The 23,158-nt window shown below is 55.1% G+C and overlaps 1 protein-coding gene across 1 annotated transcript; it reads left to right on the plus strand.

Annotated features, from left to right (window-relative positions):
* LOC141987139 (B-cell differentiation antigen CD72-like) lies at positions 1-23,158 on the plus strand. The gene is made up of 8 exons (XM_074952202.1): positions 1-231; positions 317-415; positions 7,948-8,037; positions 9,254-9,694; positions 10,443-10,585; positions 16,225-16,325; positions 22,277-22,468; positions 22,767-23,158. Exons 1-7 carry the CDS (start codon positions 147-149, stop codon positions 22,422-22,424), a joined length of 1,107 nt encoding a protein of 368 aa, XP_074808303.1. The 5' UTR covers positions 1-146; the 3' UTR covers positions 22,425-22,468; positions 22,767-23,158.

Genomic DNA, 23,158 nt, shown 5'->3' on the forward strand with positions numbered 1-23,158 from the left:
GCCAGTTCCTCCACAGCCGGCGCCGCGGGCACAGCCGGTTCCCCCACAGCCGGCGCCGCGGGCACAGCCTGTCCCTCTCCAGCCAGCACCGCGCAGGCACTGCCAGCCCCTCCCCAGCGAGCCCCGGAGCTGCAGCCGGCTCCCAGATGGCCCAGAGCGTCGTTTATGCCGACCTGAAGTTCGTGAAGGCCCCTGTGGGGAGCAGCGTGTGCTCCAGGTCGCGGGAGGCAGGTAAGAGCTGACCTGCCCCTGCGTGGTGCCGCCCCCTGCCCGGAGCCAGGCTGCAGACTAACCAGCGCCCTCTCCCTCCCTGCAGCGCCCGCAGACGAGGAGGAGGCAGAGCTCACCTACGAGAACATCCAGCTGGCCCAGCCTGGGGAGGTGAGGCGGGGGCAAGGGGCGGAGCAGAGCAAAGGTGAGTGTGTGGCTGTTCGCCCTGCCCCTAGCCCAGGGGTCCCGGGGGGAGCAAGCCGGGCAGGTGTCACGGAGTCCCTGGGTGATGCTCGGGAACTGCTCCCCATGAAGCCAGGCAGGACTCGGGGGAAGTCTCTCTGGGAGCAGCCTGTCTGCAGGACACACAGCTCAAAGGTTTCCACCTTCCTGGGTCTGACCTCGGAGCATTCAGCCTCCTCTGCCCCTCCCTGCACTTCCCACAGCCAGTCTGCCCAGGTGGGGTCCTGGGGGAGCCAGAGGGTCCTGCCCCCCAACTCTGCCGTCAGACATGACTCTCAGCCAGCCAGTAAAACAGAAGGTTTATTAGACGACAGGAACATGGTCTAACATAGAGCTTGTAGGTGCAGAGAACAGGACCCATAGAATCATAGAATATCAGGGTTGGAAGGGACCTCAGGAGGTCATCTAGTCCAACCCCCTGCTCAAAGCAGAACCGATCCCCAACTAAATCATCCCAGCCAGGGCTTTGTCAAGCCTGACCTTAAAAACTTCTAAGGAAGGAGATTCTACCACCTCCCTAGGTAACGCATTCCAGTGTTTCACCACCCTCCTAGTGAAATTTTTTTTCCTAATATCCAACCTAAACCTCCCCCACTGCAACTTGAGACCATACTCCTTGTCCTGTCCTCTTCTACCACTGAGAATAGTCTAGAACCATCCTCTCTGGAACCACCTCTCAGGTAGTTGAAAGCAGCTATCAAATCCCCCCTCATTCTTCTCTTCTGCAGACTAAACAATCCCAGTTCCCTCAGCCTCTCCTCATAAGTCATGTGTTCCAGGCCACGAATCATTTTTGTTGCCCTTTGCTGGACTCTCTCCAATTTATCCACATCCTTCTTGTAGTGTGGGGCCCAAAACTGGACACAGTACTCCAGATGAGGCCTCACCAATGTCGAATAGAGGGGAAGGATCACGTCCCTCGATCTGCTCGCTATGCCCCTACTTATACATCCCAAAATGCCATTGGCCTTCTTGGCAACAAGGGCACACTGCTGACTCATATCCAGCTTCTCGTCCACTGTCACCCCTAGGTCCTTTTCCGCAGAACTGCTGCCTAGCCATTCGGTCCCTAGTCTGTAGCGGTGCATTGGGTTCTTCCGTCCTAAGTGCAGGACCCTGCACTTATCCTTATTGAACCTCATCAGGTTTCTTTTGGCCCAATCCTCCAATTTGTCTAGGTCCCTCTGTATCCTATCTCTGCCCTCCAGCGTATCTACCACTCCTCCCAGTTTAGTATCATCTGCAAATTTGCTGAGAGTGCAATCCACACCATCCTCCAGATCATTTATGACGATATTGAACAAAACCGGCCCCAGGACCGACCCCTGGGGCACTCCACTTGACACCGGCTGCCAACTAGACATGGAGCCATTGATCACTACCCGTTGAGCCCGACAATCTAGCCAACTTTCTATCCACCTTATAGTCCATTCATCCAGCCCATACTTCTTTAACTTGCTGGCAAGAATACTGTGGGAGACCGTGTCAAAAGCTTTGCTAAAGTCAAGAAACAATACATCCACTGCTTTCCCTTCATCCACAGAACCAGTCATCTCATCATAGAAGACGATTAGATTAGTCAGGCATGACCTACCCTTGGTGAATCCATGCTGACTGTTCCTGATCACTTTCCTCTCATGTAAGTGCTTCAGGATTGATTCCTTGAGGACCTGCTCCACGATTTTTCCGGGGACTGAGGTGAAGCTGACTGGCCTGTAGTTCCCAGGATCCTCCTTCTTCCCTTTTTTAAAGATGGGCACTACATTAGCCTTTTTCCAGTCGTCCAGGACTTTCCCCGATCGCCATGAGTTTTCAAAGATAATGGCCAATGGCTCTGCAATCACAGCCGCCAATTCCTTTAGCACTCTCGGATGCAACGCGTCCGGCCCCATGGACTTGTGCACGTCCAGCTTTTCTAAATAGTCCCGAACCACCTCTTTGTCCACAGAGGAATGGCCACCTCCTCCCCATGCTGTGCTGCCAAGCACAGCAGTCTGGGAGCTGACCTTCTTCGTGAAGACAGAGGCAAAAAAAGCATTGAGTACATTAGCTTTTTCCACATCCTCTGTCACTAGGATGCCTCCCTCATTCAGTAAGGGGCCCACACTTTCCTTGGCTTTCTTCTTGTTGCCAACATACCTGAAGAAACCCTTCTTGTTACTCCTGACATCTCTTGCTAGGTGCAGCTCCAGGTGCGATTTGGCCTTCCTGATTTCATTCCTACATGCCCGAGCAATATTTTTATACTCTTCCCTGGTCATATGTCCAAACTTCCACTTCTTGTAAGCTTCTTTTTTATGTTTAAGATCCACTAGGATTTCACCGTTAAACCAAGCTGGTCGCCTGCCATATTTACTATTCTTTCGACACATCGGGATGGTTTGTCCCTGTAACCTCAACAGGGATTCCTTGAAATACAGCCAGCTCTCCTGGACTCCTTTCCCTTTCATGTTAATCCCCCAGGGGATCCTACCCATCCATTCCCTGAGGGAGTTGAAGTCTGCTTTCCTGAAGTCCAGGGTCCGTATCCTGCTGCTTACCTTTCTTCCCTGTGTCAGGATCCTGAACTCAACCAACTCATGGTCACTGCCTCCCAGATTTCCGTCCACTTTTGCTTCGACTACTAATTCTTCCCTGTTTGTGAGCAGCAGGTCAAGAAGAGCTCTGCCCCTAGTTGGTTCCTCCAGCACTTGCACCAGGAAATTGTCCCCTACATTTTCCAAAAACTTCCTGGATTGTCTATGCACCGCTGTATTGCTCTCCCAGCAGATATCAGGAAAATTAAAGTCACCCATGAGAACCAGGGCGTGCGATCTAGTAGCTTCTGCGAGTTGCCGGAAGAAAGCCTCATCCACCTCATCCCCCTGGTCCGGTGGTCTATAGCAGACTCCCACCACTACGTCACTCTTGTTGCTCGCACTTCTAAACTTAATCCAGAGACACTCAGGTTTTTCTGCAGTTTCATACCGGAGCTCTGAGCAGTCATACTGCTCCCTTACATACAGTGCTACTCCCCCACCTTTTCTGCCCTGCCTGTCCTTCCTGAACAGTTTATACCCATCCATGACAGTACTCCAGTCATGTGAGTTATCCCACCAAGTCTCTGTTATTCCAATCACGTCATAATTCCCTGACATCACCAGGACCTCCAGTTCTCCCTGCTTGTTTCCAAGGCTTTGTGCATTTGTATATAAGCACTTGAGATAACTCGCTGATCGTCCCTCTTTCTCAGTATGAGGCAGGAGCCCTCCCCTCACAGACGTTCCTGCCTGTGCTTCCTCCCGGTATCCCGCTTTCCCACTTACCTCAGGGCTTTGGTCTCCTTCCCCCGGTGAACCTAGTTTAAAGCCCTCCTCACTAGGTTAGCCAGCCTGCTCACAAAGATGCTCTTCCCTCTCCTCGTAAGGTGGAGCCCGTCTCTGCCCAGCACTCCTCCTTCTTGGAACACCATCCCATGGTCAAAGAATCCAAAACCTTCTCTCCGACACCACCTGCGTAGCCATTCATTGACTTCCACGATTCGACGGTCTCTACCCCGGCCTTTTCCTTCAACGGGGAGGATGGACGAGAAGACCACTTGCGCCTCAAACTCCTTTATCCTTCTTCCCAGAGCCACGTCGTCTGCAGTGATCCGCTCAGGGTCATTCTTGGCAGTATCATTGGTGCCCACGTGGAGAAGCAGGAAGGGGTAGCGATCCGAGGGCTTGATGAGTCTCAGCAGTCTCTCCGTCACATCGCAAATCTTAGCCCCTGGCAAGCAGCAGACTTCTCGGTTTTCCCGGTCAGGGCGGCAGATAGATGACTCAGTCCCCCGGAGGAGAGAGTCCCCGACCACCACCACACGCCTCCTTCTCCTGGGAGCAGTGGTCGTGGAACCCCCAACCTCAGGACAGCGCATCTCATGCCTTCCAACCAGTGGAGTCTCCTTCTGCTTTCTCCCCCCAGACGTATCATCTGGTCCACTCTCTGCAATGGTACCTGTGGAGAGAACATGAAAGCGGTTAGTTACCTGTGTCCGTGTTGCTGGAACCCGGACATTCCCCCTTCTTCTTCTGGAGGTCACATGTTGCCAAGCTTCTTCACTGGCCTCTTGGCTCCGCTGTGCAACCTGCTCTAAATCTTTAGAGCTTTGTGCCCGTAGAAGCATATCCTGACTTTTGTCCAGGAAATCCTCAGATTCTTGTATGCAACGCAGGGTCGTTATCTGTTGCTCCAGACCTTCAATCTTCTCTTCCAATATGGAGACCAGCTTGCACTTTGTACAGACAAAGTCGCTTCTGTCCTCTGGAAGAAAGACAAACATGGCACATCCAGTGCAGGTCACAATAGCTGAACACCCCCCCTCCATATCACCTTCCTACTATGAGCTTCCTCAGAGAAGTTGGCAAGATATAAGCCTCACTGGGCTCACCCCAGGCGAACTCCCAGACAAACTCCTGCTGTGTGCTGCTCTGCTGTTCCCCGCTGCTCAGCTGGTTCACCGCCGCTCCTCAGCTGGGTCCAATTTTGGGGGCAGTGAGCCAGACAACCACATCTGCCCTTCACTCCATGTCCCCAGCCAGCCCCAAACTGAAACTCTCTCCAGCGCCCCCTCCTATGGGCTTTGTCCCTTTCCCGGGCCAGGAGGGCACCTGATTCCTTTGTTCTCCAACCCTTTAGCACTCACCTTGCAGGAGGGAAGGGCCCAGGCCATCAATTGCCAGGAAACAGGGTGTCGGCCATTCTCTGTGTCCAGACCCCTGCACACACCTGCCCTCTAGGGCTCTGCAATGATCATACACCCTTACCCCACCCCCTAGATACTTAAGAACTGCCTAGGGGAAACTGAGGCACCCCCACACGATTCAGAGGAAACATTAAGAACTGTCCCACTTCGTCACACCTTCATGATATTTAGCGGCTGTAGTGATAGTCAGCCGACAGGCCTGTCTCCTGTAAGACATTAGCGTCCGCAGGTAGCGTACGTCTTGAGGTCTATGAGCTTCGAAGAGATCAACGGCCCAACGGAAACCCCAAGTATTGGGGAGCTGAAAGTTGAGGGTTTAAGGGGAATTTCTGACCACAGGAACAACCAACCACCAGAGTGTCGTGGCAGTGAATCGAGGTCTCTGTAAGCGGAGTCAGAATGAGCTCTCCCCTGATATCTGGTGGTGAGCTGTGGAAAAGGCCTTCAGGGGCTGATCTCGTTTGCATGGGCACACCCACCCCGCCTAGCATGATGGGACTGCTTGCCCAAAGGTCACCTTGCCTGCTGTGGGATCCCTGGTCTCTTTGTTATTGGGGCAGGAGTAATAAAGTGTTGTTATCCTGGTTATTTGAATCCAGGACAGTAGAACTGTACTTGGCATTTTATGGCTGAGGGGCTCTCCCTCAACTGAGAAGCACTCACTAGGCAAGGGACATGGTTCCACAGGCCTGTGGCTTAGGAGAGGTAGTTGTATGTAGCTATAGCTGATGCTCAAATAAATTGGTTAGTCTAAGGTGCTACAAGTGTGCCTTTCTTTTTGCAAATACAGATTAACACGGCTGTTACTCTGAAACCTGTAGTTGTATGTGGTAGTCTGGTTTTGAAATGCTGCCCTCTTGTTTTTTTTTTTTACACTGTGTAATAATAGAGCTGATTCAGATAAGAGTCCTGTGAAATGCTGTTGAGCTGCAATCAGCGAGACCTGGGTTTAAGCGTGAGATCTGCTCTGGGCGAGTGATTCTAGTGTAAGAAGCTTATGCAGGTGTGCCAGCAGCGAGGCTCCTCTGCTAACAGCTGAACTCACTGAGAGCTGTGTTAAATGGGGGGTGGCCCTGAGGGCACATTGGTGAGTGGCTGGCGGAGAGGCCTGGGGCAGGACCCCACACAGCAGTGAGGCAGTCGGCCCTGAGCAGCCGCGCGTGTAAGGTGCCTCCGTACCTTCCACCTGGGCTGGGAGGTGAACTCTGCAGATGAAGTTCTGAACTCTGGGGCTGCACTGACGAAGGACAGCGCCTGAGAGTTGGGTGACTTTTGGGTTGCTGGACTTAAGACCCTGAGAGGAAGAGGACGCTGCCCAACTCACTTGGGGGTGGGTCTTTTGCTCATGGGTTGTGTTATGAATCCTGTTGGTGGTGTTTCCCCAACATAATGCCGCATTGTTTCCCTCCTTTGTTAAAAGACGTTGGCTGCACTCAGACTCTGTGCTTGCGAGAGGGGAAGTTTTGCCTCTCAGAGGCGCCCAGGGGGTGGTGTGTAATTGTCCCAGGTCACTGGGTGGGGCTCGAGCCGGTTGCATTGTGTTATTGAAACGGAACCCCCAGATACTGAACCCGGCCCTTGTTGCTGCCAGCGCTGATGGGCGGAAGGGTTACACGTATAACAGGTGCATGAGCTACATCCGCACACACCTCATCACAGGCGGGCCATGGTAACGAATTGCCGTGTAGGATAACAAGGGCTGTGTCCTGTGTCCCCGCTGGCTGCAGAGCCCCTGGGGCGTGGAGCCCTACAGAGCTGCTGCGGCCGATGCTCGCTGGAGCCTCCTTTGGGGGTGCCCGGCTGGAGCTGCCTCTCCCTGCCGCTCGGAGGGGCTGGGGCCTGGGCCCTGCCGCTCACCCAGCTCTGAGTGGAGCTGTGAGCGCCCAGAGTAACCAGCCAGGCACGAGGCCCCAGGCCCAGTGTTTGGAGCAGGCCGCCTGGCCACAGAGAGGAAATCCAGCGGCTGGTGGGGCATGCGTGGGGAGAGCCCACACAAGGGGCATGGAGCCCACTCACAGGAGCTCAGACCCCCCACGCAGCCCGCTCCGACACGGCCCCCATCAGGCTCCGAACGGGAGAGAACAGACTTCTTGGGCAGGGACGGACGCTATAGTGAACTGGCTCCTGTCTCCCCAGGAGGCTGGGCCAGGCCCCAGGCGATACCTGGCCCAGCACCGGGGACGGGCTTGGGGGGCTGCTGGGGCTCTTCTGTCTGTGGGGTCCTCGCCCGGCTGGCTCAGGGATCAGGTTGGAATGACCCAGCAGCTGGGGTTAGCCCAGACCTGCCCACGGGGCGCTCCCCTGCACTCCAGCAGCTGGTGCTGGCCATGCCCCCAGGAGCCTGTCCCGGCCTCTAGGCAGAGTGTCCCTGTTCCTGGTGGGGATGGGGATGGGGGAGTGTGGCTGGGTGAGGGCAGAGGCCCCAGCTGGGTGGGCAGAAGCACAGGGCAAAGCCTCGGTGTGTGGCCCACTGCACGGGCAGGGCTCCGGCGCCCACCCCACCAGGCTGCCAGCCATGCACTGTGGGGGAACCGGAGCCGGTAGCCTAAGCCCGGGCGGGTCGTATCCCTGCAGCCCCACGGCACTGGGAGCTCTCCCCTGGCTCCCACTGCCCTCCTGGGGGGCTGAGCCCCATTCCCTGGGTGGCCGGAGGGGGGAGCTGGGCCGTGGGTTTGGGTTCCCAGGCACGCTGCCCTCTCGGGGGAAGGGGATGGGGGACCTGGTGCCCAGGGTTCCCACACGTTAACGCAGCTGGTTCTCTCCCGCAGAGCCCTGGTGGAGCACACGGTACCTGCCCCTCGGCTTGCTGGGGACCTGCCTCTTCCTCCTGGCCACCACCATCGGCCTGGGGGTTCGCTGTGAGTAGGGGACTCGGCCTGTGGGGGGCTTGTGGGGCCAGACACCCGGCCAGGGGAGAGAGGGAAGGAGCTGCATGTGGGGAGTGATGATGTGGGGGGCAGGGGCACCATGGGGGGGCTCAGGGTGACACAGGGCGCGGGCGGGGGGGTGAACCCGAGCAAAGGAGAGTTCTGGCTGCAGCTCAGGAAACCTCCCCAGCAGCAACACGGATCCAGCCATGGGGGGCCCTGTCCGGGGCATCTGGGGGCCCAGTCCCGGGGAAGACTGGGGCCCTGTTACCAGGGAGATGTGGGGGGCCCTGTCCCAGGGCAGGTGGGGGCTCTGTTACCAGGGAGATGTGGGGGGGCCCTGTTCCGGGGCAGTCGGGGGCCCTGTTACCAGGGAGATGTGGGGGGCCCTGTCCCAGGGCAGGTGGGGGCTCTGTTACCAGGAAGATGTGGGGGGACCCTGTTCCGGGGAAGACTGGGGCCCTGTTACCAGGGAGATGTGGGGGGCCCTGTCCCAGGGCAGGTGGGGGCTCTGTTACCAGGGAGATGTGGGGGGGTCCTGTTCCGGGGCAGTCGGGGGCCCTGTTACCAGGGAGATGTGGGGGGCCCTGTCCCAGGGCAGGTGGGGGCTCTGTTACCAGGGAGATGTGGGGGGCCCTGTCAGGGAATCCTCTCTGGGGAGGGGCCCATGGAGGGAGGGGCGGGGCCCTGTTTCTTGGGCCCTCTACCCACTGCCCGCCTGGCGCCCGCCCACCAGCACAGATGCTGCTGGGGCCAGTCAGCGCATGGCGGGGCTGACACTACCCCAGCTCCGCTGGCCAGGGGCTGTAGGGCACAGGCGGGTCCCTGGCAGGGCCAGGAAAGGCTGCTGGGCTGGCACTCGGCTGGCCCTGGCTGGCTGCCTGCAGGGCGCTCTGCCCGGCCCTCGCTGGCCGGCGCCCGGGGCCCCTCGCTGTGGGTTCGGAGGCTGCCCGCTGGCTGCAGCCCCCACTCGCCTCCCAGCTGTTTGAACCGCCTCGGCCCAGCGTTCCTGAGTCTCCGTCACCGCTGCTGGAGGCTCTGGCATTACGGGGCTGTTCTCCACGGTCGGGAGGGTCCCTGTCCCCCTGGGGCCCTGCTGGGGTGGATGAGTGAGCCCACTTCTCGAGTCGCCCTCCCGGCCCCGCCCCGCCCTGCTGGCACGTGCGCCCCTGCGTCCGGCCAGGCTCACGCTGTCTGTCCCCTGCAGACTGGCAGGTTTCCCAGCATCTGCAGCAGGCGTCCCGAGCGCACGAGGCCGAGAGCAGCCGCCTCTCCCAGCAAGTCAGCACCAAGGGGGCGACCCTGGCGCAGACGGCCAGGGAGCTGGGGCAGGCCAGGCAGGAGCTGGAGCAGGCCAGGCGGGACCTGGAGCAGGCCAGGCGGGAGCTGGGGCAGGCGAGGCAGGAGCTGGAGCAGGCCAGGCAGGAGCTGGAGCAGGCCAGGCGGGAGCTGGAGCAGGCCAGGCGGGAGCTGGAGCTGATGCGGCAGGAGGAGAACAGCAGCCAGAAGCAGCTGCGACAGCAGGAGGCCGCGTTAGAGGGAACGAAGGAGGAGCTGGCGAGGGTACAGGAGGAGAAGAGAGAAATTAAAGAGAAGCTGAACCAAACGGAGAGCGCCCTGTCCAGCATCCACTCCTGCGAGCAGACAGGTACTGCCTTCCCGGGGCGGGGGTCACTAGGGCACCCCACCCCCCAGCAGGGGCACCAGGGCCATGCTGCAGCAAGTGGCTCTGGTCATTCAGGAGGGGCAGCTCTTCCCCCAGGCAGCGCTGGCCCCCAGGTCTGCATGGTGCAGGGGAGTGTGTGCGCCATCGCAGACAGCCTGGGGCCTCCCCAACGGGCAGAGCGGGGCACGGGGAGGAGGCGGCTGCCAGGTGACAAGGGCAGCGAGTCGCTGTCTGCTCACGCGGAACAAGGAGCTCTGTCAGAACGAGGGAAACAGCCCGATCCCTAGAAGGGCTCAGTCTGTCTGCGCATCACTGCCCAGCCCTCCGGCCAGAGCTGTAACGGAGCAGTGCCCACGTCCTCACGGTGGCTGAACCCACAGAGCCACAGCGGAGTTGGCTGGGGCTGACTGTCATGGTACTGGAGGGTTCACACCTTTGGAAGGGTCAGTCAGGGGCTGCAGGACACATTGGGAAGGCTGGGAGCTCCCCTGAACCCCATGAACAGTTCACTTGTATCTGAGCCTGGGACTCAGCTCCCAGCCTGCCCCAAACCCTTGGGGAACCCCCCCTCCCCCCAGCTCAGAGCAGCTCCTGGAGCAGCCTTCAGTCTGGGGGAGTGTGAGCCCCTGGGGAGGGACCAGGCCTTCTTTGTACAGCCCTGGGCATGAGCCCTTTAATTGCACACAGGGCCAGGACAACCTCTGAGCTTCTCACCACCTCTTCTCTCCAGGCTGCTGCCCGGCGCAGTGGGTGTTGTACAGAGGAAAGTGCTTGTTCGTCTCGAAGAAGAAGGTGAATTGGCAGAAAAGTAAAGAAGAATGTGAATTGAACTCTGCTCGGCTTCTTATCACCAAATACTGGTGGACAATGCCGGTACGGTACATGCACGGCCGGTGTGACCACAGCCAGAACACTGTGTAAAGAGCGGGTGTCTCCAGGCTGGGGGGTGTTGGCAAATAGGCAGGGGCTCAGAGAAGAGCAATGGCAATGATCCAGGGGCTGGAGGGATCGATTTATGGGGGAGGCTAAAAGAGCTGAATTGGTCTAGCTGGGCTCTGTGACCAGCGTTGGGGTGGGGGAGGTTATGGGAACAGGGACAAATATTTATAGAGCCCAAAGCAGGAGAGGATCTATACAGAGAGTGAGAAAGGGGGTAAAACTCAGAGAAATTAGGAAAGGAATAACGGGAGCCCTGCCATTCAGCTCTTTCATACCACTTCCACTTTCACTGTCCATGGAATCTAAACTAGTATTAATTAGCTTGCTTTACAGCATCCACAGTGCACCGGGCGCTTCGTAGCACGCACAGAAAGACGCGGCCCCTGCTTTAAACAGCTTCCAGTCTAAAGCCCCAGCCTTGCAAGACACTGCACTAGCGCAGCCCCTGGTACCTGCAGGGGCCGCAGTGAGATTTTCAACACAGTCCCCCGACATTCTCATCAGCGAAGTAGGGACGTGCAGGCCAGATGAAATCCCTACAGAGCGGGTGCACAACTGGCTGAAAGTCTGTTCTCAGAGTATGTCAATGGTTTGCTGTCAGACTGGGAGGACATATCCAGTGGGTCCCAAAGGGGTCTGTCTTGGGTCCTGTACTAGTAAATAATTTCATTAATGACTTGGATAATGGAGTGCAGAATATGCTTATAAAGTTTGCAGATGACACGGAGTTGGGAGGGATTGTTAGTGCTTTGGAAGACAGGATTAGAATTCAAAACAACCCTGACAAATTGGAGAATTGGTCTGAAATCAGCAAGATGAAATTCAATAAAGACAAGTGCAAAATATGACACTTAGGAAGGAAAAATCAAACTCACAGCTACAAAAAGGGGACTAACTGGCTGGGTGGTCATGCTGCTGTAAAGGATCCAGGGGTTGGAGTGGATCAGAATCTGAGCTAGCATCTGTCATGCAGTCCCAGTCCCGGTGCTCTAAATGAAGTCAGCCAGGATTCTGGAGCAGCGACTCCCCTCAGGGCACCCTCACCAGGGCAAGGAGCCTGCTTGATTTCCGTGCCTCCTGGGTCTGACCTCGGAGCATTCAGCCCCCTGGTCACCCCGGGAGCTCCTTGCAGTGAGTCTCCCTGGACGGGACCCCTGGGGAGCCTCACCCCTCCCCCAAAGGGCCCTGCCCCCCACTCCGCAGCCAGCAGTGACCCAGCCAGCATGTGACACAGATGGGTTATTAGGCGTGGGGAACCCAGCATATCATAGAATCATAGAAGATCAGGGTTGGAAAGGACCTCAGGAGGTCCTCTAGTCCAGCCCCCTGCTCAAAGCAGGACCAATCCCCACTAGGAGGGTGGTGTCAAGCTGGGCCTTAAAAACTTCTAAGGAAGGAGATTCCATCACCTCCCTAGGTAACGCATTCCAGTGTTTCACCACCCTCCTAGTGGGGATTGGTCCTGCTTTGAGCAGGGGGCTGGACTAGAGGACCTCCTGAGGTCCCTTCCCTCAGGTAGTTGAAAGCAGCTATCAAATCCCCCCTCATTCTTCTCTTCCGCAGACTAAACAATCCCAGTTCCCTCAGCCTCTCCTCACAAGTCATGTGTTCCAGCCCCCTAATCATTTTTGTTGCCCTCCACTGGAATCTTTCCAATTTTTCCACATCCTTCTTGTAGTGTGGGGCCCAAAACTGGACACAGTACTCCAGATGAGGCCTCACCAATGTTGAATAGAGGGGAACGATCACGTCCCTCGATCTGCTGGCAATGCCCCTACGTATACATCCCAAAATGCCATTGCCTTCTTGGCAACAAGGGCACACTGTTGACTCATATCCAGCGTAGAGCAGAGCTTGTTAGTTCAGAAACCAGGAACATTCAGCGAAGTCCATCTTGGGGGGCTCCAGATCCCAGGGCTCCCCCCAACTCCCCCAGAGTCCCAAACCAGGAGACTGACCAGCTCGCAGCAGCCCAGCCTCTGTCAGGTCCAGCCGCCCCCCTCCGGGCTTTGTCTCTTTCCTGGGCAAACAGGTCACCTCTGTCTTTGTTCTCCAACACCTCCAGCTGGCTTCTTGCAGGAGACAGGCTTTGGCCATCAGCAGCCAGGATACAGAGTGTTGGCCATTCTCTGGCCCAGGCAGCCAGTCAGTGTCACACCTGCCCTTCAGGGGTCTCTGCAACAATCGCACACTCTGATCCCACCACCTAGATAGTTGAGTAACACATGGAGAAACTGAGGCACACACAGTATCCAGAGAAAACATTAAGAACATTCCCACTTCGTCACAGAAACGTGATGCCATTGCAAAAAAGACAAATGGCACGCTGGGGTGTGTTAACAGGAGTGTTGTATGTAAGACACGGGGGAAGTAATTGTCCTGTTGTACTTGGCACTGGCAAGGCAACAGGTAGGAAATGCCAGAATTAAGGTTGCCTGTGCTACCTTAATTCGCCCCCTGGTGCATATGCCTTAGGATACAGCATTTAATTACATGGCCACAGGCTATTGTTCCCCCATGACCCCTGCCTCATTCAGGGCACAAGATGGACCTGTTCCCTGGATGTTTCTTTTATCCTCCTGTCAAGGCTGATTCCCCACTCTGGCACTCCGAGTGCAGAAGGTGGGGGCCCGCAAGGATTTTAAAAATTAATACTGGCCACTCCAGGCTTGTATTAAACTCCCAAGGTTACAGCTTCTCTCTGACCTTGGCTTGGTAAACGCTGCCACCACCCAAATGCAAAATGCCTTTTGGAACCCAGGCAGACGCACTTGGGAATTCCTCCCTGTGGGGTGCCCTCAAGCCCTTTCACACACCCCGCTTCCCCCCCTTCCCCAGGGGAAGAGCTGAGAAAGAAAACAAAGGAAATTAACTGTTGCCACCAGCTAATCAAACAACATGTGCACAAACCTCTTAGGACCCCAAAACTCCAATCCTGTTCTTAAAAAAAAGGTAAATTTTATTAAAAACAAAAAAGAAAGAAAATCCATCTGGAACTTAGGTTTTGGCTAGATTTTAAAAGAGCAATTCCAAAACTTAAGCGCCCAAAATAGCTTTCTTGGGGTTTCAGCTTAAAGGTTACAAGCAAACAAAAGCATTTGAGGATAGCACAGAGGCCACTAGCCATAAGAAATAAACAGAAATAAACCTAATCGCATCTTTCTAAACATTCCTGATCTGCTTACACATTTGGGGGTTCCAAATAAATAATTCTAGGTATGAGCTGATGATCTGTGATCACACCTGGCTTAAAGCTTCTCACAGCATAACTGCTCCCTGTTCCCCTTTTTCCCGGAGAATAACAGAGACAAAGGGGAAGTTTTTTAAAAAAGTTCTAGCTTCTCTTTTGGTCAGGTGCCCACTCCCTTTCCTTTACCTGGAGGACTTTGTTAACCCTTTACAGGTAAAGCAAGCAGAGAACAACCATCAAGAGGGACTTTATAGCTACTGGCTGGCTGGGTGTCCATAAAAGGGAGCTACCCCCCTTCATTTATCACAGCTCCTCATTCAAGGTGTGGCCCCTGCCTTATTCACTGCGCACTATTCAAACCCTGCTCTGAACACCAAATTACTGCTTTCCCCATGGGCTTCTCCATGGGATGATCAGGAGTTCAGTGTTAAGCTGCAGGTGAGACATCGAGGAGGAGATGTCCCCGAGCCTGGCTGAGATGTGGGATTGGAGGGAGGAGACAAGGCAGGAGCAGGAGGCAAATTTGTGAGTGGCTGTGGAAATGAGGACACCCAGAGCGGGGGTGAGTGGAGGGAGAAGAGGAGGGGGCTGAGCCTTGGGGACCTGACACAGCTCATGGCTGATGGTGCATCTGGGCTGATGAGCAGGGAGAAAGGGCTCATTACCTTGGGGAGAAGTAGCCCCTCTCCATGCAGTGGGGCAGTACACTCTGACTGGGGCAGCTGGGGCCAGGCAGGGTAAATGCAGCTCTCCCAGCTTCTGCAGCAGCAAACTCCTCCGCTATAGCCATAGAGCGCTGGGCTGGTCCGGGCCTGCAGGCCTGTTGTATTGATTTAGAGGGAGTGTAGCAGCCCAAAGAGTCAAAGGTGTTAACACGACCCTGTCACTGTCCAGCATTGAACAGTTTTAAACAACGTTCAGGGTTTGGTCTACAGAGACCTCGGCCTGCTGAGTGCCCCGGCAAACACCCCATTCAACAGCCTCTTAACCTTTCATTAAAGATACAGAAGAGAAGGCAAAACAGTTAAAGCCTTTGGAATTAAAGTATTACGTAAGGCTTGCATTTGAACAACATCCCTTGTTCCCTTTCCCTTCAGCTGGAGAGAGTTTTTAAAAAGAACCTGCCCCCCTTTTGACAGTCTCTAGATGGTATCAAAGATGGTGATAACTGTCCTTCTGGGGAGAGGAGAAGACGTTAGCTGAGATGGGCTAGCGCTGCTGTTAAAGTCCAGTCCTGTTTCCTAAAAGACAAAACAAGACAAACACCCAAAAGGGGAGAGAAGAGAACAGCAAAGAGAGAAAATGCAGCTTCTCTCTCTGGTGCTGACTCTCACATGCAGCCTCACTGCTGGAGAGACTCAGGCCCAGCATAAGGTCTGATCGGCCAGTCTGAGACCTGAAAAACTCGTACCACCATTGGGCTGGTTAGGGCATTGCATTCCTCTGCCTCCCTGGTCACAGGCTCACAGCCTTGCTGCAAAATGTACAGTCTTGGCTGGCTACCCAGACTCTTATGAGACAGAAGTCAAAAGGAGAAGGACAGGGGAGGGAAGAAATAAGGTGGGGAAGGAAAGGGACGCCCAAGGGAGATGGAGAGATGAAGTCTCACATCCCAAGTGGTGTTCAGGACTTAGCCAGAGCTGGTGTCCTCTGGGTCCCTCTCTCTGGTCCGGTCTGGTCAGGACAGGACATCTCTCAGGGTCCGAATGATGGTCCCAGGAGATGGGGTGAAGGGCAGCCAGGATGGTGAAGCTGGCTCCAGTAGGCAATTTGTCTCCCAAAGTCTCCTTCTTTAAGGATGCCAAAGGGAGTAGTGGGTAGAACAGCCCCTGCCCTCCTTGTTTTGTCCACCAATTAGACCCAATTTCTGACACACCAATTTTGGCTCCTTGACTTCGGTCCCACACGTCAGTTGTTTATCAGGCAAGGCCTTAACGCAATCCTTGAGTTACACCAGGGGGCCTTTTTGTTTGGACTAATTCAGTCTGTCTCCTTTTTCCACATTTTCCCATCCCATTTCTTGTCCTGGGGTATTGTGACATCTTAGGAACCGTCGCCCACTTTTCACAGCTGAGCTCACACTTCGGGGAAACTCGTAGGCCCAGTTAGCACAGCCGATCCCAGCAGGGAAAGTACCCAGGGCCTCTCATTTCTGGTGGGCTGGGGTGAGTGGGATCCAGTACGATGGATAACCAATAGCAGGGCGCGCTGGGAGGATGCTGTTCGCCGCCCCACACCTGGCTAGCTGGGTAACCCCACTTCTGGAGCAATGTGATCGTGCTCATGGAAACATCCTTTTCTTCACCAGCTAATCCTCTCCCTGCAGTTCTCTGCTTCTTCACAGCAGTCACCTGAATGCAGGGGTGAATTCTTTTCTTCCTAGAATTTTCTGAAAAACACTGACGTCCCATACTGGATTGGACTAGTCCGGAATAAGGAATCACAGTGGCAGTGGAAGTGGGTTGATAACTCACCCTTTAAACCGTAAGTATCATATTTATTTCTTAAGCTAGATGCTCCATTTGCTAACCAGTGGCACCATCCAAAAGAAACATGCACTTTAGTAACTGTAACTAAAGCCACTGACTAAAGTGCGCTGGAAGGGTTAGAAGTGGTTTCCCCGAAATGGAACCAACGGGCCTGCAGTTCCTCATGTGGACCCTTTGCCAGAGGGGAATATTTAAAGCAACACCATGTACCTAAAAGCTGCAAAATAACGAGTTTCAAGCAGTTTCAAGTCCTCTGAGTAAATTCTTTATCGGTAGTGCCCCAGCGTAAGTCAGGTGGTTCCTGGGAGGGCAAGGGGCAAAACCACAGAGCAAATGAGTGTAAAACACAAATCCAGATGTCAGGAACGTACTGAACAGCGCTGGCAGGGAACGTGAAGAGGAGACATTTCTTAATTGTCTCTGACCCAATGCTGGGAATCCGGCTAACAAGCCAGAGGAATTGGAAATTCTCATTGATGAGAAGAAATGAGGTATTATTGTCATCACTGAGGCCTGGCGGGATGAGTCACAGGACGGGGATGTTAAACTCACTGGTTACAGCCTCTTTAGGAAGGTTTGGGGGGGGGCACTCTGCATGAAAGGCAGCATCACCTGTTTTAGAGGTGTTGCTAACTCAGAAGTGCAGGATCATGCCTATGGATGAATGTGCTAAAAAAGCCCAGCGGGTGCACGGGTGGGGTCTGTTACAGACACCAAATCAAACCGGAGAACAGAATGGGATACTCACTAACCTCTTGTCTGTGACGTGGGAAGAAAACCTGTGTTATGAGGGACTTCAGTCTGGGAGAGGTGTGGGAGGTCTCACGACCTGATCACATTCAGTGTGGGCACACAGAGGACAGTCCCAACCAGTAATTTATTCATAGACCAAAAGGGACCACGATGTTTATCTAGCCTGACATCCGTCACACACAGGCCAGAGCGCTGCTCCCCAAAGATGCACTAAAACATATCTTCTGGAAAGCTATCTGACCTCGATTTAAAGACTCCAAGCCATGGAGACACCACCACCTCCCATGGTGAGCTGTTCTGGTGGTTAATCACCCTCACAGCTAGGAAACAGAATCTGATTTCAAGGATCAATTTGTCCAACTCCAACTTCCAGCCATTGGACCTTGTTATGGCTTTGTCTGCTAGCCTGAAAAGCCCCTTGGTGTCAGCTCTCTTTTCCATGTGTCAGAACCTAGACACTGAGACGGTGTCACCTCTCAACCTTGTCTTTGATAAGCGGATTAGATTGGGCTTCTTAAACCTCACATCATATATCTTGTTTTCCATCCTCTGGGTCATTTTTGTGACCCGCCTCTGAACATTCTTTGGTATTTGGCATGCGGACACCAGGACTGGACACGGTATTCTAGTATCGCCTCTGTACGCAGCATGGTCAGGCTAAGATCACTTCCTTATTTCTACTGAAAGTCCCTTTTTTATACACCCAAGGAGCACATTAGCCCTTTTGGCCACAGCCTAGCACTCACGGCTCAGGTTGAGGCCACACAAAGTCCTTTTGTGAGTCGCTGCTTCCCAAGACAAAGTCTCATGTCCTGTAGAAATAACCAGTGTTCTTGGTTCCCAGATGCACTGCCATGCATTTGGCTGTATTAAATCACGTTTTGTCGGATTGTGACTATTTAGCCAGCCCATATAGATGACTGTGACAGTCTCCTGTCTTCCTCATTACTCACCACCCCACCAACCTTTGTGTCACCTGCATAATTACCAGCCAAGATTTTATATCATGATCTAGATTCTTGATAATATTGAAGTGTTGGACCAGGAACCGATCTTTGGGAGACCCCACTAGAAATGGCCCCGCTCATTGGGAACAAAGACATTTTGCAACCTCCCAGTTTTTAATCCATCTAACATGTGCCCTATTAGTTCCATTTGTAAACCTTTTGCCAGGTGGAGCCAGCAGCAACCAGGGCTGGGTTCAATATCTGGGGGTTCCTTTCCACCTATCCAACACAAAACCGGCTCGAGCCCCCACCCAGTGACCTGGGACAATTACATCCCCACCCCTGAGCACCTCGAGAGGCAAAACTTCTCCTATCACAAACTCTGAGGCTGAGTGTAGGAAAGAAACTTTTAATGAAAGGAAAAAGTCACCTGACATTAATTAGGGAAAATGCCACAAACAAGATTCATAAACACAAACTGTGAGCAGGACGCCCAGCCCACAGTGCGTGGGGCAGAGCTTCCGCCTCGTGTTCTTGAGATCTACAACCAACAGTTCCTTTTCTGTGCCCCCCTCTGCTCCCTCACCACACCCCACTCACAGGGGTTGTCCTGGGTCAGTGAGGACCCAGCGTTCAGAGGCGCAGCTGTGGGAGTTCCCCTCCCACCCGGGGGAGAAGGCACCTGGCTTGCTCCGGCCTCTGAGCACTTGCTCTGTCTTGCTGCCCTGCCAGCCGCGGTTCCTCTGGCCAACCCGCTCGCTGCTCGGCCAGCCACTCGCTGCTCCAGTGCACCCTGTCATCTTCCACTGCCTCCTGCCTTCTGCTGGGACCTCGGCAGGTCCGTCCCTTGAGGCTCCCCCAGCTCTCAGGAACTGTCAGCTTTTGGGGGGGGGGAACTGCCTTGCTGAAGCAGGCTGGGCAGAAACGCTGCCCCCCACAAGTGATGTCAGTGCTAGTGAGCACGTAACAAAAGACGCCGCACTCAGCTGTATCTGTGAACAGTGGGGAGGGGCAGGTCAAACTGTACCTGGGACCCATAAGTATCATCCACACCTCCTAGCAGGGACACCTGTCCCCACCCCTCTTACTTTCACAGGGGAGGGCTCTGGCATTCGAGCCCCTGGCTTAGCAAGCTCCTTTCAGTTGAGGGCGACCCCCTCAATCAGGACAGGCTCAGCACGGTTCGGCTGCCCTTTAGTCATACAATAAAGGTAACATGGATAACACCGTTTCACTCCCCCCTGCAGTCAGGAGTGAAGTGATTTGTATCCCAACACCAGCCAGCGTTGGTCACTTTGGGCAGCACCGTGCTGAATGCTGGATACCGACGCCGAGTGGGTGTGTTCATGTAAATACAGTCTGGTCCTGAAACCTTTTCCCCTCCCCAGCTAGCTGTCAGGGGAGAGCTCTTTCAGACCCTGCTTACACCTATACTGCAAGTTTTTAAATCAAAATACCATGTGGTACTAAGTCAACTGCCTTGGAGAAATCCAAGTCACTGTACCTTGATCACGCTGTACCTTGATCACGCTGTACCTTGATCACGCTGTACCTTGATGAACACAGCTACTTTTATCACACTGTATCTTTACCAGCCAGACCTGTAACCCTGTAAAAAGGGCTTGTCAAGCCTGACCTTCCATGAAACCATGCCGACTGAGGTTTATAAGGCCCGGCTTGACAAAGCCCTGGCTGGGATGATTTAGTTGGGGTTGGTGCGCCCCTTCGCAGCTGGGCAGCGAGTGGTAGGATCGCTGCTTCTCACACCCCCTGTTGACAACTACTGTGGCCCTGCAGTGGTCTCTTTCTTCCCATGACTCAGCCCTCTGGCTGGGTCACATTTAGCCCCACCTCTTCTGCGGTAACAAAGTCCCACAGAAACAAATATACACTCCCTCCGCCCCATCTGTCACCCTCCATTCTGGGCCCACTGCTCCATAGACCCTTTTCCCAGGGCTTCGAGTCATCCACCCCCCTTCTCAGGGACCTTCACGACTCCTGCCCCATGGCTAGTGGAGGAGCCCAGGCCTGCCCCCTACACCGGGCTCCAGCCAAGGGACCTAGGCCGGGCAGTCAGGGGTCACTCCACCAGACTCCTTGCTCCCACCTCCCTGCACTTCTTCCTCACCCTGCAAGAGCCTGGCTGTCCCCCAGGTCTCCTCACTCCCCACTCCCCGGAGAGGGACTGTGAAGCTCCCCCGGCAGCCCTCCCGCTGCAACCACCCTCTGTTTCTAGCACCCCCTGCTGGGTTTCCTCACTACCTGGCCATGGCCCATCCTCCCGGTGTACCCAGGTGGGTTACTGGTCTCTCAGGCCCACATCAGCCTTTTCAGCACCTGTGGGGTAGTCCCCTGTCTTCCACTGGTTTTTTTTAAAATGTTTTGTGGCTGCTGTCACAGCTCCATTTAAGCAGGATGTTTTTTGACCAGAGTAACTTCATGTTTGTGAAATCGTGGCATTTGGGACATCCGGTGGGATGGCCTTGAACAATTCCAGTTCTTGTTAACGCTACTGTCGTGGGGCAAGTCCATCCCATCACAGCTACCCAACTGTCAACAGGTGTGCCCAGTCAGCCATGCCAACAATTGCTTTAAGCTTTGGGAAACTGGCCCTTGAACTGGACAGTGAGTGTTGAGTTTCAGTAACTCTTGGAACACTGGGGAACTCCCAGAAGGAAGCCAACGTTGCTGGAACAGTGTGTCCAGTTCTGCTGTTCACCGGTCAAGAAGGACGTTGATAATTGGAGAGGGTTCAGAGAAGAGCCACGACAATGAGTAAGCGTTTGGAAAACCTGCCTTACAGTGAGAGACGCAAAGAGCTCAGTCTAGTTAACTTAACAAGGAGAAGGTACATGTGATTCCCATGCAGGTACAGGTGATTAGTCTATCAGTACCTGCATGGGGAACACGTATTTAATACTGGGTTCTTCAGAGCAAGATCTAACATGATCCATTGGGTGGAAGTTGAAGCTAGACACATTCAGATTGGAAATAAGGTGTACATTTTTGATAGTGAGAGTAATTAACCCATTGGAGCAAGTTACCAATGGCCATGGTGGATTCTCCATCACTGGCCATGTTTAACTCAAGATGGGATCTTTTTCTAAGAGATCTGCTCTGGGAATTATTTCAGGGCAGGTCTCTAGCCTGTGCTGTGCAGGGGGTCAGGCCAGTCCTAGGGCCTGCGCTGTGCAGGGGGTCAGGCTGGTCCTAGGGCCCGTGCTGTGCAGGGGGTCAGACTGGTCCTAGGGCCCGTGCTGTGCAGGGGGTCAGACTGGTCCTAGGGCCTGTGCTGTGCAGGGGGGTCAGGCCGGTCCTAGGGCCCGTGCTGTGCAGGGGATCAGGTCGGTCCTAGGGCCCGTGCTGTGCAGGGGATCAGGTCGGTCCTAGGGCCCGTGCTGTGCAGGGGGTCAGGCCGGTCCTAGGGCCCGTGCTGTGCAGGGGGTCAGACTAGATTTGCACAGTGGTCCCTTCTGGCCCGGGAATCCATGAAGCTGAGTATGGAGAGGCAGAGCTGAGTCACCGCAGAGCCGGGGGCAGAAGCAGCACGACTGGACCAGGGTGGACAGGGAGACGAGCCCTGTGCCAAGCCCACCGAGAGGGGCAGAGGGGCAGGAGAGGCTGAAGGGAGCCGGCAGAAGCAGCAGCAGGCAGGGGAGGTGTGAATGCCCAGGGGGGACAGGATTCCAAGGCAGAAGCTCAGCTGTGACCAGAGCAGCCAGGGCCAGGAACCCTTGACAGCCAAAGGTTAGGTGCTGAGTGACTTTAGGCTCCTCCAGGGCTCAGCGGCAGCCGAGGGGGGATTTTCTGCAGCGCAGGGTGCCTAGGCCTGGGACTTGCGTGTCTTTGTGGATCTGGGCCCAGGGCACCTACATACAGAGCAGATTTCTGGTGGCAGGCGGCTCCTCAATCTCGCGGCAGACGAGAGCAGAGCAAGCCCCAGTGGCTGAAAGACGAAGAGAGACAAAAATCAGACAGGAAATAAGGCAGAAAACCGGGCGGGGAATTAACCAGTGGAACAACTCACCCAGGCACGCGGCGGAGTCTCCATCCCCCGGGTTTCCGTGCCGAGTGGGTGTCGCTTTCGCTGAAGGAGGGGCTCCTGGCTGGGCTGCGGCTGTCGCTGGGTGAAGCGACTCTGGCCTTGAAATCGATGGTGACCTGGCCTTAGTGCGCCAGGGTGGCAGAGCTGACAGCCAGCGTAGGGCGGGTCGGGCCGTCTCAGCAATGCCCCTTCTCTTTCCAGAGACTGGAGCTACCCGAGTTACAGCTTTTCGTCATGTGGAGCAATAAGAAATGGCATCATAAACAAGGACTCGTGCTACGATCGAAAGCCATGGATCTGCGAGAAGGCACCCAGCCAGCCCAGCCCAGCCAGACGCTGGTTTCCTTAGAGTCCCTGGAGGGACAATCGGTGAGAGCCCTACCGGACAGTCCTGTGAGTCTGCAGCACCATCCCCGTATTGGGGACATTTCGGGCAAGGTCCACATCTGCAGGGTGGGGCTGGGGGGCAGGGCACACGGGGGGCAGGGGAGCAGGGGGTTGGCAGGGCGGAGCTGGGGGGGGGCAGGGCACACGGGGGACAGGGGAGCGGGGGGGTTGCGGGGTGGCTCTGTCCGAGCCGCTGTGGGGTGGAGGGTTGGGTGCTACCCCCAGGGATCTCCATGAAGGAGGCCCCAGGAGACGTCCTGATGGAGCAGTTGCTGACGCTGCCTTTTCTGCTCTCTCCGCCCAGGCTCTTCCCAGTGACGCGCTCCACCGCCTCCTACCTGGCTTGTGGGAGGGTGTTGGGCCCTGGGCTGTCGGATGGTTTGACGGTGCTGCCCGTGGGAGCCAGCTGAGGTCACTCAATCAGGGCGATCTGCAAACAGAGCAGGGCAGACAAACCCCAAACGCTGGTGGATATTCCAATATGTAGATTTACCCAGCCAGCCCAAACCAGCTTCTCTAGCCCCTCCCTGGGTACTCAGACGTCCACACAACGCAGTGCCCTTAAAGTACCAGCCTCCGGCCTCCACCCAGACACACGTCAGATATTATGGTGATTACTGAAAATCTTATCTCGTCATATAAAAGAAAAGGTTCTTCCAATCCCAAAGGATCAGCCAAATACACGCTTATAGTCAA

The sequence above is a fragment of the Natator depressus genome, chromosome 5, assembly GCF_965152275.1.
Source record: "Natator depressus isolate rNatDep1 chromosome 5, rNatDep2.hap1, whole genome shotgun sequence".
NCBI lineage: Eukaryota > Metazoa > Chordata > Testudines > Cheloniidae > Natator > Natator depressus.

Coding starts and splice junctions, on each gene's coding strand:
- LOC141987139 (XM_074952202.1), top strand. CDS start 147: ATGGCCCAGAGCGTCGTTTATGCCGACCTGAAGTTCGTGAAGGCCCCT. Junction 232..316: donor CTCCAGGTCGCGGGAGGCAG/GTAAGAGCTGAC, acceptor CCCTCCCTGCAG/CGCCCGCAGACGAGGAGGAG. Junction 10,586..16,224: donor AATACTGGTGGACAATGCCG/GTACGGTACATG, acceptor TTTTCTTCCTAG/AATTTTCTGAAAAACACTGA.